At 46.1% G+C, this 18,106-nt stretch overlaps 1 protein-coding gene across 5 annotated transcripts in view; it reads left to right on the top strand.

Moving 5' to 3' along the window:
* NEK10 (NIMA related kinase 10) overlaps positions 1 to 18,106 on the top strand; it is a 252,892-nt gene that overhangs the window by 40,296 nt on the left and 194,490 nt on the right. For all 5 annotated transcript variants that reach the window (XM_068981984.1, XM_068981980.1, XM_068981981.1 and 2 more), the window contains exons 5-9: positions 4,318 to 4,402; positions 13,192 to 13,233; positions 14,647 to 14,725; positions 15,475 to 15,542; positions 16,908 to 16,987. In XM_068981984.1, the coding sequence (XP_068838085.1) occupies positions 4,318 to 4,402; positions 13,192 to 13,233; positions 14,647 to 14,725; positions 15,475 to 15,542; positions 16,908 to 16,987 (354 nt within the window). The remainder of the gene's footprint in view (positions 1 to 4,317; positions 4,403 to 13,191; positions 13,234 to 14,646; positions 14,726 to 15,474; positions 15,543 to 16,907; positions 16,988 to 18,106) is intronic.

Here is an 18,106-nt window from a genome sequence, read left to right as displayed (position 1 = left end):
GTGGAGAGGCCAGGCGTCCCAAGGAGCCTGTGGGCCACGGGGCCTGAGTAAGAGGACAGACTCCCGGGGCCGGGGCAGAGAGGGTGTCTGTGGAGGGTCTCCTTGGCTGGTATGCGAAGACTGAAGTTGGAACAATGATGCAAGTGAGGAAGGCAGGTGGGGAGGCTTTTGCAACAGTTCCCGCAGGGACTTCCTTGGCAGTCCAGTGGTTGAGACTGCATTTCCGCTGCAGGGGGCATGGGTTCAATCCCTGGTCAGGGAACTAAGATCTCACATGCGGCAGGGTGTACCTCCCACTTTTTTTTAAATACAAATAAATAGTTCAAGCAAAGGATGATGGAGGCTTGAGCCGGGGTCATAGCGGATGAGGGAGTGAGAAGCTGATCTCAGACAACAGTGAGTGGTCTTGAAGCAGGATCTTAGTTCCCCTTGGTTCCTTGAACCTGAATCCTGGACAAAAGTCAGGAGTCCTAGCTGTGACTCCACCAGGGACTAAGACTAGAAGCAAAGCCAACCTGGCTCTTGCCTCTGTTTGAAAGTAAGAATGATTTAAGGAGATAAAAACTGCAAAAAAATGGGTTCAGTTCAGTTCAGTTCAGTCGCTCAGTTGTGTCTGACTCTTTGCGACCCCATGAGCTGCAGCACGCCAGGCCTCCCTGTCCTTCACCAACCCCTGGAGTCCACCCAAACCCATGTCCATCGAGTTGGTGATGCCATCCAACCATCTCATCCTCTTTTATCCCCTTCTCCTCCTGCCCTCAATCTTTCCCAGCATCAGGGTATTTTCCAATGAGTCAGCGCTTCACATCAGGTGGCCAAATTATTGGAGTTTCAGCTTCAACATCAGTCCTTCCAATTAACACCCAGGACTGATCTCCTTTAGGATGGACTGGTTGGATCTCCTTGTAGTCGAAGGGACTCTCAAGAGTCTTCTCCAACACTACAGTTCAAAATCATCAATTCCTTGGCACTCAGCTTTCTTTATAGTCCAACTCTCACATTCATACATGACCACTGGAAAAACCATAGCCTTGACTAGACGGACCTTTGTTGGCAAAGTAATGTCTCTGCTTTTTACTATGCTGTCTAGGTTGGTCATAACTTTCCTTCCAAGGAGTAAGGGTCTTTTAATTTCATGGCTGTAATCACCATCTGCAGTGATTTTGGAGCCCCCCAAAATAAAGTCTCTCACTGTTTTGACTGTTTCCCCATCTATTTGCCATGAAGTGATGGGACCAGATGCCATGATCTTAGTTTTCCAAGTGTTGAGCTTTAAGCCAACTTTTTCACTCTCCTCTTTCACTTTCATCAAGAGGCTTTTTAGTTCCTCTTCACTTTCTGCCAGAAGGGTGGTGTCATCTGCATATCTGAGGTTATTGATATTTCTCCCAGCAATCTTGATTCCAGCTGTGCTTCTTCCAGCCCAGCGTTTCTCATAATGTACACTGCATATAAGTTAAATAAGCAGGGTGACAATATACAGCCTTGATGTACTCTTTTTCCTATTTGGAGCCAGCCTGTGCTTCCATGTCCAGTTCTAACTGTTGCTTCCCGACCTGCATATAGGTTTCTCAAGAGGCAGATCAGGTGGTCTGGTATTCCCATCTCTTTCAGAATTTTCCACAGTTTATAGTGATCCACACAGTCAAAGGCTTCGGCATAGTCAATAAAGCAGAAATAGATGTTGTTCTGGAACTCTCTTGCTTTATCCATGATCCAGCGGATGTTGGAATTTGATCTCTGGTTCCTCTGCCTTTTCTAAAACCAGCTTGAACATCCGGAAGTTCACGGTTCACATATTGCTGAAGCCTGGCTTGGAGAATTTTAAGCATTACTTTACTAGCGTGTGAGATGATGACAATTGTGTGATAGTCTGAGCAGTCTTTGGCATTGCCTTTCTTTGGGATTGGAATGAAAACTGACCTTTTCCAGTCCTGTGGCCACTGCTGAGTTTTCCAAATTTGCTGGCATATTGAGTGCAGCACTTCCACAGCATCATCTTTCAGGATTTGAAATAGCTCCACTGGAATTCCATCACCTCCACTAGCTTTGTTTGTAGTGATGCGTCCTAAGACCCACCTGACTTCACATTCCAGGATGTCTGGCTCTAGGTGAGTTAGGGTACAAAGTTTATTTTCAGAGACATACCACCACATGTGGGAGAGCACAGAAAGAAACTGTGTATTTAGACAGAAACAAAGCAGGAACACCCACCCAGACAGAAAGGGTCCCCTGTGATGAGGAGGGAGGTAAACCATTTATATGGGGCAGTTCTTCTGGGTCTTCGTTCTCCTCTGGCCAATTATCTTGTTCCTTTTCCCACACCTGCCCTGCCCTTGGGCCTTCTTCATATGCGTCTTTTTGCCAAGATGGATTCCAGCACAAAGGCTAATGGGAGTATGACAACGTTAATTATGGAGTGATGCCTACCTTTTCTGACCCCCAAGGATCCTTCCTGCTGGTGTGGAATTGGGAAGATTTCCTTTACCTCGGGAGTGATAGATATGGTCGTTTTCTCTGCTCTCTCTCAGAGCTCACTTCCTGCCTCTAACTCTGTCCTTGGGTTGTCAGGGAAAACAAAGCTCCAATCTACTCTGCTTGACAGACTGCAGCTGCTCAGCCCAGAGGCCCATCTATCTCCTGCCTCAAACTTGTGTGAATGGAGAGAGATTTTAAAGGTTGGAGCAGACAGGATGTGCTGAGGGATTGGACGAAGGGTGTGAGTGAAGTAGAGGAGACAAGGAAACACCCGGGGCTGGAAGCCTGGAGTGATGAAGCCTGTGTGCTGGAGGCAGGTGGCGGGAGGGCCATGCACTGAGTTTCAGATGAGCTGTCAGCGTAGACTTGGGAAGCTCTGGGTCCGAGCCTCAGCCTGGGCTATGTTCCTGAACGTTCTCGGCAGATGGGTCTTCCCTGAGTAACATGAGAAAAGTCTTCAGCAGTATTCACACTCGGCAGCCTGGGTGTCCCCGTGGGAGTGGACGAAAAAAGTTTTCCGGTAGAATTCATTGATTCCTAAGTCTAACTGGTGCAGCAGTGGGGAAGGGTGCTGGGTGTGCAGACGACACCTCCTCCCCAGAGTGGTCAGAGAGCTGCCCAGAGCCCGCAGGCAGGGTGCTGTGCCCACCACTCTACTCCCTCCAGCCGGAACCCCCTGAGACATCCGCGCTCCCACTGCCCCCGGACAGGTTGGTGATGTGGCTTCTGGCCGGGACTGGCCGGTGGCGCCTGTGTGAGAGGCTGGGCCCCGGCACCACCCTCTGGCTCTTTGCGTCCATGTTGCCCACAGGCCCAGAGGGCAGCAGTGCCCCCTCCCCACCCGTCCCCTCCGTGACAGCTGTTTTGGGAGCAGGGAAGCCCAGGGTGCTTGCCTTCACGGGGGTCGAGGGGTTAGTGGAGGTTCAGCTGGCACAGCAGACCCCTGCCTGCTGGGTCTCCCCACTCCCCCTCCCCTTCTCCCCCTTCCCTGACTCCTGCCCCTGCCCCTCACCCCAACTCCAGGAGGCCTCCTGGCGTCCTTAGTCACTCAAGTGTGCACCAGTATTCACGGAGGAGTCTGCTTCCGGGGAAAGCGACCTGAGACCTAAGAAAATACTTTATCCCCACGTTTCCCACAAGGCGCGTTGAAGCGCACCGGGGGCTGATTGGAACCCCCAGGGCTGCCATGGGATATGTTAAAATCTCAGGGGAAACAGTGATGACACACCATCTGGCGGGCACAGCGTAGACTACTCTGGGTGATTACAGCTTCCATGTTAGGTGCACCGCCTTCCCTTGCTGCTGCTCGTTCTTCTGTAGCTGAGTCTTCAGTGCCACTGTGGTCAGAAGCCAGTGCCCTGGGGAGCCAGGTGGAGGAGGAAATGGAGGTGGTGGTGGATTCCATTCCAGGACTGGAGAAGTCGTTTAGTGGCCACACTCCATTAGAAAGTAAATGTGATTAAGAATAAAATACAAATAATTTTCTTCTAGTGTATATGTATTATCTTTTTTTAAAAATTGGATGCTAAGTTATCAGTGTATCAAGCCTTTTGAAGTTGAACCTGTTAGCTATTTCTTGTGATCAGGGGCTGCCCTTTCTTGGGACAGTCAGGGCCCATGAACCAAATAATTTGGGGGCCTCAATTTTGTAATGACAGTGTTTTCCATTAAAATTGGTTAAGTGTCAGATAACAGTCCCCACTGCAGACTGTTTGAGGCCAATGAGTGCTCTGCCCGGAGCTGTTTCCTCTTCTCCTTCCTAGCGCTGAGCTGTTCATGAACTGTCAGGTTCATTGGTTTTAAACGTGAACAAACATGTTCTCTCTTGTTTTCTTTCAGAGAGTGGGTTGATCGCGCTCCATCTCTTCATTTTCTGAGAGTGTTAATTTGTCTCAGACTCCTGATGAGGGATCCATGTTATCAGGTTGGTTGCAAAAAATAAAAATATTTTTTACTAGTTTGAAGATGAAATAAAAACTGGTGGGCTCTTTTCTGAAGCACAGCATGGTAACTTTGCATCCTCTCTCACTATTCAGTAGCTTCCATGTTTGGGAAGTATCTTACCTGCTATTGAAATCGATAGGAGAGAAGTGATTTAGTGGGGACAGAAATATCTCTCCATTTCCATTCTGTTACCTGTGGGATGCAGTGGACTGACTTCTGGTCTGTGTTTGGATCGTCTCTTGGCATTTTAAACCATAGACAGCTTGGAGAAGGGTACACTGGGCCACGCTTTGGAGCATGTTGATGCCAAGCGGCCAAAGTGAGCAGCGGCAAGCAGGGACTTCCTTAGGGGGCTCCAGGGCCAAAAGGGGGAGCGGCGAGGCCTACACATGGTAGCTGCCCCAGACGCACGCACTCCCCGGAGGCCAGCCTCAGAGCCTGAGTTAAAGGTGGGCACGGGGCTCCCCCTTGTCTCAGAGGAGGCGCTTGTCGGCGGGAGTCTCCCCTCCTCTCACTGGTCAGTCAAGCATGATGTCTCTGGGTTAGTGCCTCTCAGACTTTCAATCACCTGGGGCTCTTGTATGTGCAGATGTGGACTCCTTAGGTGTACACAGAGGCCAAGGGTTCTGCTGAGGCCACCGGTCCAGGGCCAACACTCTAAGTAGCAAGCACTTACCTGACACCACCTGGTCCGTGAAAGTTGTTCCTTCCAGACCCAGCTGCTAAGATTCCTGCTTCTATAAAGCAAAGTTTGTAAACTTTCTGTATATGAGAAACACTCGGAACACTTAATGATTGCTGGTATCTGAAAGTGAAAGTGTTAGTTGCTCAGTCGTGTCTGACTCTTTGCGACCCCTGGACGGTAGCCCACCAGCTTCCTCTGGCCATGGGATTTCCCAGGCAAGGATGTGGGAGTGGGTTGCCGTTTCCTTCTCCAGAGGATCTTCCCAACCGTGAGTTGAACCCAGGTCTTCTGTATTGTAGGTAGATTCTTTACTGTCTGAGCCACCAGGGCTCAGTAAGTTTGGGGAGGGCCTGGAAATCTGCATTCCAAACAAGTTCCCAGGTGTCACTGATGCTACTGGTTGGGGGAACCACTGGCCAACCAGTTTAGAGAAGTCTCCAAATTGCTAATGAGCCATTATTGTTTCTGCTTGCCAGCATTAAATATCTAAAGGGCGGTCTTGTCATTCCTACATGCTTCAATCATTTTCACAGATTGCTTTTTTCCCTAAGAGGTGTCTCCTTTTATGCCCCATCCTGATAAGCTACTGGGATGCTCAGACCACTCTGAAGCGCATTTATTTTGGATTCAGCTTTACTGATGAGTTATTATTTGAATCAGGACATATTTCCTTTCATTACCCTGATAGCCATCTTTTCCAAACTCAGCACTCAAAGCAACGTGTGCTGCTGCTAGCCAGCAATGAACCTGCTCTGGTTTGAGTCTCCTGGGACTCATGGTAGCTTTGCTCTTTTCTTTAGAAGAGTTGCTCCCTTCCCCATTCTGTACTCTAAGATGGCTTTGTGTTGTTCTAGTTCAGAAAACCAGTTATTTGAATATGTGACATTCCTCAAAAAACTTTCTGTCCTGGTTGCTCACAGTTTTATGGGAATTTTCCTTTTCTCCTGTGACCACCCAGACAGAGCTGTGTGGACCATGCTGGTGAGGGTGGTGTGTGCCCTACTCTGCCTGGGCCACTGCCCCCTCTCCCCCTGGCCCGAGGCTCCTTGTCCCCGAGTCATATTAACACTGTCCCCCACCCCCCTGCCCTATGCCCCATAAGCCTCAGCTTGGGTAAGAACAGCTTGTGTATGGTATTAATATAAGCATTCCTGGAAGAAGGTGGATTTTTAGCAGGAGGTCTAGTTTTTGGACTTATAGAAGTTAGCAAACTATTTGCCTTAGACATGCTGTTTGCTCAGAAAATTGATGGCTCTAAAGTATTCCCTTTCTTAACCCAGTTCTTGATGGGCTGGAACAAGGTTGACTGGATTGCTCTCTAAAGGAAAGAATTCTGTGACCTCTTTGCTTTGGAGCTTTTATGACAAAAACATGCATTAAACCAGACCTCCCATTGATTTCCAGCCTTTCCATAGAAGGAGGTGTTCCCTGAATCTCTCCTCTTGGCACTCTGTCCACATATGAGAGCAGTTGTTTAACATGTTGAGTTGCCAAGAATTTCTGGCCGAAGTCATAGCCACGCTGGGCTTTACTGTGACCTGTGCCCACAGATGTCCAGGCCAGGCCTCTCTTTCCTCTCCTGGTGGATCCGTGATCAGTGCCACATGATCCACAGTGGCTGCCCCAGACCATGTCCGCTCCTCACACACCGCTCCTACCCCGGACTTCTTATCAGATTGCAGCATTACCTGTTTTACAGGCAAAACTGAGGCCATCCTAGTAGGAATGCTCATATTTTCTTTGTTGCTTGAAATGTTTGGATTATTATGCACCATTGTGCATGCATGCTAAGTCACTTTAGTCATGTCCGATTCTTTGTGACCCCATGGACTGTAGCCCACCAGGCTCCTCTGTCCATAGGATTCTCCAGGCAAGAATACTGGAGTGGGCTGCCATGCCCTGCTCTAGGGGATCTTCCCGACCCAGGGATCCAATCCACATCTCTTATGCCTCTTGCATTGATAGGCGATTATGCACCTTTACGTCCCTTCTTATTCCTGAAGAAAACCCTCCTCCTTGCCAAGCCTCAGCCTTCCATCTGTTGTCTTTATTACGGTGTCAGTGGCTCCCTTTCTGTTTTTTCTTATCATAAAAATGCCCTTTTCAGGACACACTATCCTTTCAAGCCTTGATCTCACCTTCATTACTGCATGCGTTTATTGAAAGGTCAGACTATTTATATGGAACTCACTCCCTTTCCTTTACAGCTGATGAGCAGTAGAGTTTTTCCTTGCATACTGTGCACCAAGACCTCTCAGAAGTCATTTAAAAAGGCCATCATGGGTCATGATCCAGTCAGCATCTCTTGACCCAGAGGCTCCAGTATATGCCTAATGAAGGTTCCAGAAATAAATGAGTGGAAGGGATGAAAGAGAAACCATTTTTAAAGACAAAATTGCTTCCTTTTTCATAATTAAAGGATGACACGTGTCAGAGATTTCAAGTGTAGTTGGAGTTCCAAGCAGGATAAATCTACCTAGGCTGCTCACAGTGAGCTGTCAGAGCACATTGCTTATCAATGATAAATACAAAAACTTAAAACTCCTAACCTACATCTCCATCAGCCACAGCAATAGAGAGACAGCAGAGCTGTATGGCCTGATGGCCCGCCTCACACCTCAGCCTCCTTCCAGCAGCCTGGCGCCCCTTGCCACACTTTCTGTTTCCTCTCACTGCTCCTGAAAACCTCCAGCTCTTCCTCATCACCTTCTGTTTTTCTGTGCTGTTTACTTGCTCCTTTTTAAAATTCTGCCTTCCTAAATGTTGCTGCTGTGCTCAGCTGCTTCAGTCGTGTCCAACTCTTTGCGGCCCCATGGACTATAGCCCACCAGGCTCCTCTGTCCATGGGATTCTCCAGGCAAGAATACTGGAGTGGATTGCCATGCCCTCCTCCAGGGGAATCTTCCTGACCTGGGGATCGAACCCGAATCGCCTGTGTCTCCCGTATGCAGATTCTTTACCTCGGAGCCCCTGGGGAATCCCCGAAATGTTAACCTTCCCCAAAGCTGTTTTCTCTGTTATAGGCTCCCCTATCTCCTGAGCTCTTGGCTTCACCAGTCATTTTGTTGTGTTGTTCTTTGCTCACAAGCACATGTTTCCAGCCTGAGACTTTTCCCCTCGTTTAAATCCCAAATTTCCAGGTATTTGTTGGGATGATATGGTAGCATAATGGTTCTCAAAGGGTGGTCTGGGGACTCTCACAGGTCTCTGAGACCCTTCCAGGGGCCCCACAGGGTCAAAATGGTCTTAAAGGTGATGCTCCAGTGTGATTCATTCTCACTCTCTTACGAGCATGCAGTGGAGCCTTCCAGAGGCCACAGGGTATGTGATGATGGTGTACACATACACCTGATGGAACACATGCTTGTGAGCTCTTGTGTTGTAAAAATTGCTCACTTTTTGTCTCTGATATGGTAAATATAAAGAACTTCCCATGTAATCCACCTGCCAACATAGGAGATGAGGATGCGGGTTTGATCCTTGGGTTGGGAAGATCCCCTGCAGGAGGAAATGGCAACCCACTCCAGTATTCTTGGCTGGAAAGTTTCATGGACACAGGAGCCTGGTGGACTGCAGTTCATGGAGTTGCAAAGGGTTGGACACAACTGAGTGAATACACACATACACGGTGAATAAAATAGATTAACTCACATAAACAGAAGGTCTCTGGGACTCTCAGTAATCTGTAAATGTATAAAGGAACACAGGGGCCAAAGTGTTCGAGAGCCCACTGTGCACGGGACATGCAGTAACTTCACCTGGGTCTCTCCATCCTGATGCTCCTGCAAACTGCCGAATTCTGCAGATTCTGTCAGTGGCACCACCCTTCCTCCAGACTCCAAGGCAGGAAACGCTTCCTTTCCCCTTACCAGCCTTTAGAAGAGTAGTTCCTAACACCTGAAAAGACGTACTGGTCAGGCCCAGGGGAACCTTCTGTTGGGATAGAGGGATGCGCAGCGTGGACTGCTGACTGCAGAGGAGTGGGTGGCGGGTCAGCACGTGGCACTCGGAGCTCAGTGCTCTGCTGGCTGCCCGACCAGGGACAGCGTGTCCGGGGCCCTGACGCTTTGCCCTGGTGACACACTGCTGGACGGACGGCCGCCAGAGTAGTGTCGCAGGGCGTGCTGTTGCGCTATGGTTCTTATCAGTGTTATATTATTGCGTCAAGGTTTTAAAAAGAGAGAAACTCTGGGGATAGGTAGAGCAAGGACATTGGTCCAGATTGATGGAAACTGTCTCCAGGTCACGAGGCTCGGAAGTCTGGAGCCGGGTCCTGAGAGCCCAGGCTGTGCCGGGGAGGAGCGCAGTCTTGTCTGCTCTTGAGCTCCGTAGCCGGGACTGCTGAGCCCAGAGATGAGGGTGCCTTGTGGTCTTGTTCTACGGTTGTCCCGTTGCTTCTTTAGTAAATGGCGGGTCACTGCTTGAGGGCATAGCAATGACATTTCCTAGTGGTGGTACAGCCTCGCTCCTTTTCCTGTGTTTTGTAACAGTGCTTCTGACACGGGACACGGCGCTCACAGGACCCAGTGAGTGCTCTGTGAAAGGTGGTGTGTCTCACCCCCCATATGCAGGGAAGATGGGCAGCTCCTCCTACTGGAGACTGTGGTGCACGACAGCGCGTTAAAGCTCAGAGGAGTTTAAATCTATAATAAAATAATTTGTTACACTCTGTTCAACCTACTATTTGATCATAAAAATATTTTCAAACACCTAGTACCACTCATTGCACAGAATAAAATCATTATTCCCGGGACAGAGTTTGGGAAACATGGAATCAGTTCCATACTGTTAACACCGATGATTGTATAGATATATTTTTGCCAAGGTAAACATTTAAGAATGACCATGACCAGTCACTTAAACATGAGTCTCTCCCTGGTGGCATCTCCCAAGCTTCACATTTAAATTTCCTTTATGTCAGCAATGCCAGATCTCAGTCTTCTGCCCTCGGCGCACTTTTCCGGGCCTGTTGTTCTTCCATCACCTGAATACACCGCCAGCAGCTCAGCATGTCGGACTCTACCTCCTTGTCTAACCCAGCCTGGTCCCCCTCTTCCCTGGGCTTATCCTGTCCTGGCCTCCTGTCACCTCGCTGTGTAGATGGTGAAGCCTCTTCTCTGCACCCTTCTTCTCCACTGGCCTTTATGTCCAGCTGGTCAAACCATGTCAAGACTGCCCACCTGTCCACTCCCTTCTCTCTGCACCTGCCAACCCACGGGGCTTCCCTCCACGCCCGTCCCTCTCCAGTTTCCTCCAAGACTGGGGAGAGGTCCCCACAGCTGAGTCTGATCAGCCCTTGTTCACATGTGTCCATCAGGCTCGAATGCTAAGTTCAGTTCAGGCTCATGTTCAAGTCTTCCCACAGTTCATCTCACTCTGTTTTTCTAACCTTATTCCCAGTGGTTCCCTTCATAAATTTAGGGAGTTGCTTTTCATAGTGATACAACATCTTGATGTTCTTTCTATGCAACTGCTGTGCACTTTTGATCCTCCTGTCCTCTTTGCTTGGAGGAATCCCCTTCATTTCCCTCTCTTCTCCACCATCTCCTCAGCACAACTGTCCATCCTTCCAAGTCCCTCCAGAGGCCACCACCCTTACAAAGTTTTCTGTAGTCCTCTCAGCAGGCTATTATATGTCCCCCCTCTGGGGTGTCACAACACCTCCTGTATAACTTTCTTAAACTATGAAAAAGTGTTAGTCGTTCACTCTCGGTGACCTCATGGACTGTAGCCCACCAACCTCCTCTGTCCATGGAATTCTTCAGGTAAGAATACTGGAGTGGGTTGCTATTCCCTTCTCCAGGGGATGTTTCTGACCCAGGGGTTGAACCCTAGTCTCCTGCAGTGCAGGCGCATTACTGTCTGAGCCACCAGGGAAGCCCCGTAACTTTCTTAAAACACCTACCTAGATCTGTCTTAAATTCCAGTCATTTGTGTGTCTCCCTTATCCTTGCCTGCCACTCAGTGAAGTCAACCTCTGTCATCTGTCATTTTATATTTGTGTCTCCCTCAGAGCCTAACCTGGGGATCTTACTAACAGGAACGGAAAAGAAAATGCCGAAAAAAATATAAGTGGTTTTAAAATGTTATTTTTATGTGTATAAAATGTCCATCATAATTATTGGCAATGCATACAGTATTCTTTTAACTGCAGCTCTTCTAAAGTGAGTAGCAATCATGGGAATTCAAATTAGTAGGTGGTCATAGAACTATTTTAATTGAGTTATAAATATACCTTCATTCTTAATTTGAACAAGGGTGTGTGGTTTCCAGATTCCCTTCACACAGATTAAGGAAACCTTGACCCTTGACCCAGGAGGCCTTGAGCCCCTGAGCCTTTTCCTCAGCTGTTCACGCAGGCCCAGGGTAGCACGTGATCATCCCCTCATACATACTCATGTACTCATTGCCAGACACGTTCCAGAGCTGGAACGATGGCTAATATTTGTATTTCAAATAACTTCCTTGTGTGCACAGTAGGTAAGGAGAGAGGAGGCAACGTTGCGTTAAACAGGTAGAGCCACCTGAAACCTGTTCATCCCAAGATAAACGTCAGTGCAAGTAACCTGACAGCGTGGGCTGTTAGTGGAGTTCCAAACCAGTTCCTTTCACTCCAGCCTCCCAGCACCCTCTCTCTTAGCACTTTCCAGAAGTTTTATGCAGTGCCTTCTTATTCGGTGCGTGTGTGCTAAGTCACTTCAGTTGTGTCTGGCTCTTTGCTATCCTGTGGACTGTAGCCCGCCAGGCTCCTCTGTCCATGGGATTCTCCAGGCAAGAATACTGGAGTGGGTTGCCATGCCCTCCTCCAGGGGATCCTCCTGATCCAGAGATAGAAGCCGAGTCTCTTATGTCTCCTGTATTGACAGGAGAGTTCTTTACCACTGAGCCACATGGGAAGCCCTGAAAGTTCTGTATCAGATCTATATTTTGCAATGATTATCCCTGGTGGCTCAGAGGTTAAAGCGTCTGCCTGGAATGCGGGAGACCAGGGTTCGATCCCTGGGTTGGGAAGATCCCCTGGAGAAGGAAATGGCAACTCACTCCAGTACTCTTGCCTGGAGAATCCCATGGAGGGAGGAGCCTGGTAGGCTACAGTCCATGGGGTCGCAGAGTCGGACACGACTGAGTGACTTTACTTACTTACTTATCCTTAGATTTGTTCAGGGTATGAGTTTAATAAGATCATTAGCCACATCATCTGAAGGAGAAGCCCTGTTTTCTACTCTGCTAGAGCAATGCTGCTCAGATTTTCTCAGGCATGTGAGTTACCTGGGGATCTTGTTGATACTAAGAGTGTCATTCAGTATGTCCGGGGTGAGTAGGCGATTGTGCATTTTGAATCAGCTCCAGACACTGCTGTTGCTGCTGGTTCATGGACCACACCAGGCAGGGCCTAGAGGAAAGTCCTGGGACTCAGTGATGCTGGATTTTTATCCACTCTGTCATTTAGGCAAAATGGTTTACCTTTCTGGGTTTTAGTATTCCTATTCTGTAATATGAGGCGGTAAAGGGAGATATGTAACAGCTCTTTGCAGCTCTGACATTTTATGATGACATGGGAGGAAGTAAATAGAGTGAGGACGCAGGCTGCAGTTGCTTACTTCCTGTTCTGCTCAACCTGCACACTTACTTCCAGTTCAACTCAACCCAACTTTCCTATCTATTAATGTGCACCCATGTGCTAAGTCACTTCAGTTGTGACTCTCTGTGACCCCATGGACTGTGCCCGCCAGGCTTCTCTGTCCATGGGATTCTGCAGGTAAGAATTCTGGAGTGGGTTGCTATGCCCTCCTTCAGAGGATCTTCCTGAGTCAGGGATCAAACCCATGTCTCCTACAGCTCCTGCAGGCAGAATTGCAGGCAGATTCTTTGCTGCTGAGCCACCAGGGAAGCCCATATCTATTAATAGTTTATCTTAAATATAGTATGAATAACAAACATTGAAGTCTTCCATATTTACATTCTAATGTGGACCTTCAGGAATAGTTACAAACTTATGACTTAATAAATCAATTGCATGTAAAATACATCCCCCTCCCCCCATTCTCATCGTTCATGTCTGTTCTGTTGTTTTATTTTATTAGGGAATACTTCATAGCTTGGGTGGAATTGAAAACCTAGCTCAGGTAAGATCTCTTTTTTGGCAGCTGGTCTTGCCTTTCCATTTTGTGTTGTGCCTCTGGGCAGAGATCCACAGTGTGTGACAGAGAGGTCTCTTTCAACATAGCTGCCTGGCAAGGAGAAGCGCCTAGGGCCATGAGTACACAAGATACACACAGAGCAGGGAGGAACCTGAGCTGTTTCTTCCTGGCTGATTGGGCTCACTTTACCCCACCTGTGAAATGAGAGCGTTTTATAAAGGGTCACCTGTCTTCTGAGTGAAGAAAATAAATAGGTGTTGGCTGGCAGGCCCTGAGCCTCAGCAGTGCACACACCAAGCTGGCAGGAGAAAATATTGGCTATGAGGATGTTCATAACTTTTTCACACAATAAAGAATTACTGTGTTTACTAAAATATTGGAAATAAATGACAGTGTGAGGAATGATCTTCATGTATTTTTTTCTGCTTTGCTAACTACTGAGGGAAGGTAAGGAGCTGAATAAATATGCTAAGTCAGCCCAATGTTTGGGCCTATTAATACAATCAGACAAAATTTCTAGGTATAGAAATAGTTGAAACAGCCCATCCTCCTGAAATCTATAGCATGTATGCAAAGAATAATTTCATAATAACCCATGGCCCTGCAAATTCATTCTAAATTATTAATGGATGATTAATTTTAATGGCAATTTAATAGTAAACCTATTTTATTATTTTTATTCTTGGGAAATAGATAATATCTAGTTTTTATTTTGAAGAAATTTGTTTAATTGGGTAGAGGTCTGGCTCATTTAATGAAATAATCCTTTTTAAGATTATATTGTAAAGGATCTTTCTATCCATTTTACTTCCACTAAAATGATAGAAATGTATGTATTTCTCTGAACCTATTTCTTATTACTCTCAGTTTTTATAATTTTACAGTTACAAACAGTGAAGGATTTTCAGACTATCCCATACATGTCATTCTAATTATTGCTATCTACTTGTATGCTGGTTAGTTGTAATTTAGGATATTATAAAACATAAGGTCAATAAAATATATGCAGTGTGTTATAAAAATTCTAATGAAAAGATATAGTGAAGAATTAAAATTCTAGATACTGTATATTATGTATCATGTATCTTATTTGTATCTTATATTTGGAGGCTAAATTGCAACACAGATTTATTGAGTTATGAGTCATCTTGGGACTTTTGAGAGTTTAAGCAGTCTTTCCAGGTCCCGCCCTCCACTTCTGGCACCCCAGGGAAGCTGAGAGCCCAGAACCCATCCTCTTCGGCACTTGCCTGAAGCCGGCGCAGGGGCACCCAGCGTTGTTTGGTGACCCTGTCGCGCCATCTGCAGCTCATTTTCAGAAGTACACAGCCTTACCACTCCTGTTGTGTGCTCTCGGAGTCCTCTCCTCTGCTCACCTGTTGTCTGGTCCCCCCGCAGTACATGGAGATCGTGGCGCACGGGTACCTCGGCTACGGGGAGGCGCAGCACAGCGTGGACAAGCTGGTCAACATGACGTGTGAGCGGGGCCCCGGGAGGCAGTGGCAGGGAAGAGGGGACGCTCTGAATGCTTAGGAGGCTCCCCACACAGCTGTGGGCTGGAGAGTCCATGCCAACTGTTATGTTCAGTGGCAAAATGTATCCAGAGGGGAGATTTTTAGATCATGATTCTTGTCTTGAAAAGCCCAATTTCACGTTTTAAAAGACTTTCATTGAGCACAAGCTTAGGTTTATTTAGTACGAGAGACTTCTATAAAAGCAAGTGAAGTGAAAGTCGCTCAGTCGTGTCCAGCTCTTTGCGACTATAAAGTCCATGGAATTCTCCAGGCCAAAATACTGGAGTGGGTAGCCTTTCCCTTCTCCAGGGGATCTTCCCAACCCACGGATCCAACTCAGGTCTCCAGTATTGCAGGCAGACCAGTTGAGCCAAAATGGAAGCCTATAAAAGCAACTTTTGGTAAAATATTTTTTGCGTGCATGCTAAGTCGCTTCAGTCGTGCCCAACTCTTTATGACCCTGTGGACTGTAGCCTGCCAGGCCTCTCTGTCCATGGGATTCTCCAGGCAAGAACACTGGAGTGGGTTGCGGTGCCCTTCTCCAGGGGATCTTCCCAACCCCAGGGATCAAACCCGTGTTTCTTAAGTCTCCTGCATTGGCAGGGTTTTTTTTTTTTTTTTTTTTTTTAACAACTAGTACCACCTGGGAAGCTTGAGTACTCTCCCGCTTTAAGCTTCAAATCCCTCATTGAAATATCTCATTTCTTTATAGATATTTTTCAAAAACTTGCTGCTGTCAGATACCAAAGAGAATGGGTCACTACAAGCGGAGCTCACAAGGTGAGTGGTCCCAGAAGGAGCGGCTGCGTCAGTGCCACATGGTGCTGGCTCACGTGCAGGGTCCAGAGCACTTGCAGTCAAGCCTCCCCACCTGTAGTAACAATTCGGAAACTTGCTGACCTAGCCTAAAACTGCCGATCTCTGCTAACCCACCTCAAGAGTAAATTTAGAAACAGCAAATAGAGGTTTTCTGAAACTTCTTTCTTTTTTTAATGCTGTTTAATTCTTTATTGCTTAATCAACTAATTTGATTGCCTAATTTAAATGTTGTTATACATAAACTGACCCCAGGTGTGTGTTACAAATAAATGAATATTAGTTTGGCACAGAAGTTATGTTAGTTTGAACCATGGGAAATTACCATAGTCTGTAGGTCAGATTCATGTGGTTTAACCTCATAATAAGGTGGTTTAGTATTATAAACCTGTGAGTCAAATACATATTTCAAGATGAGTGAATGCAGGCTCAATCAAAACACACTACATTTATATATATAGCAAAGCCATTTAGATGGTAGCTGCCTAGAGCCAGGTTTCAATAATTTGTGAGTTTCTGTGTCCCAGGAAGGCGCTATCCAGCAAGTATTAGGGGAAAGTTGTCTGAAATGTGTTAGCACGTGCTACTCATTTTATGGAGGTTGATTCTTAGTGATATATAGGTTAGCATTTTTTTTTATTTCAAAGGCTATATATTTCACTAATATCAGTTAGAATTTGAGGAACATTTTTGAGTAACATTAAGTTAGTGTTAAGGGTGCCATGTGACAAAAACTGTGAAATGAAGTGTCAGTGACTGGAGCCTGGGAAACATTTGTGTTGGAAGACAGAAGGGACTTCTCTGGTGGTCCTGCGGTCCTGCACTTTCACAGCAGGGGCTGCGGGTTCAGTCCCTATTCAGAGAACTAAGATCCCATATGCCATGCACCTTGGGGGAAAAATAGAAAAAAAAAAATGAGAGGGGAAAAAAAGAAGATGGGATCTGAGAAACAAAGATAATGCTAGCTCCATGTGAAGTGCATGAGGTCCTAAAGGGGAAAGTTCACATAGAGGAAACCCAAAATCAGCCTAGCAGTTCTACAGGCTGCAGCTCTGGCCTGAAGTGTGTCTGGGTGTACACTCTGGGGGACTCTGAAAATGTAATAGGGATAGGAGTAATAATAATAGGAATCCTGAGGAGGTGACTGTTGAGACACAGGGAGCGCGTCCAAAGAGCGGTGGACGCCTGCTGCAGAAACAACTGAGAATTGTGAGTGTTTAACAAACCTCCTTTTTTGAGGTTAATTATCTACGATCTTTAGAAGGAGACATACTGTTCAAGAAGCTTGTACTTTTACATAATTAAACTTTATTTTAATCTGCTTTTCAGACTTTAGTAAACTTACTCAGTGCCCGAGATACGAATGTTCTGTTGGGTGCCCTTCTGGCTCTGGCTAGTTTAGCTGAAAGGTGAGTGCATTTTTAAAAGTTGTGCTGCTATAGCAACTCAGATGGGAGAAATGCAAAATTTATTTTGTTACCTACTTAGGTAAGGTTTGTGAATAAAAACATAAAATACCATCAATATATTGAAGAGCATTGAGGTGGAAATGCATCATTGTAGAATTTAAATTGGAACAGCAAAGCAGTTAAAAATTTTTTTCTGACCAGAAATATTTACCTACTCTTTTCATTCAACCCTCAGTTATTTCTACTTTCAAATTGCACATTTTTTTGACAGTTGAATCTCCCTGACTGTCTTTCTTCATTCTGTCCTCTATATTTAAGATTTTAAATATTTTTGCCCTTTAAAAAATTCTAGATAACCCTTTCAGAGGTTATGACTATTTTAAATAAAAACTTTAAATATGTTTTTATGCCAGTCATTTGATCACTGTTTTGTTTTTTCCAGCTTTACTGAGGAATAATTATACATGTAATTTTATGTATTTCAAGTGTATAATGTAAAGATTTGATACACATATACACTGTGGGGTGATTACCAAGATCAAGATAATCAAGACCTCTTCACCTCTCTCTTTGGTTCTGTGATAAGAACATGTAAATTCTTCTCTCAGCAACTTTCACGTGCACAACCCTGTGTTACTAACTGTAGTTGCCAAGGAGTTGGGTCTTTAGTGCAGTCTTCTCATACCTGAAAGTGTGTGCACTTGAACCCCCATATCCCTGTTCCTGCTGCTTCCAGCCCCTAGTAAACACCTGCTATTCTGTTCTCTGTTTCTATATAGTCAGTTTTGCTTGTTTATTTTCAATTTCACATGTAAGTGATGCCATATGGTAGTTGCCCTTCTCTGTTTGGCTTATTTCATTTAACAGAATGTCCTCTAGGTTCATCCACATTATCAAAAATGACAGCATGTTTTTATGGCTGAATAATATTCAGTCATGTACCCAATTATATTCTCTTGTAACTAGGTATAAATATTCAATTGTTGCATTTCTCTATTTCATCTGTCAATGGACCCATAGCTTGTTTGTGTTTCTTGGATATTGTGAGTAATGCTCCTCACTGCTTTTTAGTGAACACCCTATGAATCCCCCTCTCCAGTGGGAACTGTGTTAATCATC

Source organism: Capricornis sumatraensis, chromosome 10, assembly GCF_032405125.1.
Source record: "Capricornis sumatraensis isolate serow.1 chromosome 10, serow.2, whole genome shotgun sequence".
Lineage (NCBI taxonomy): Eukaryota > Metazoa > Chordata > Mammalia > Artiodactyla > Bovidae > Capricornis > Capricornis sumatraensis.
This window is presented reverse-complemented; position numbering and strand designations above follow the sequence as displayed.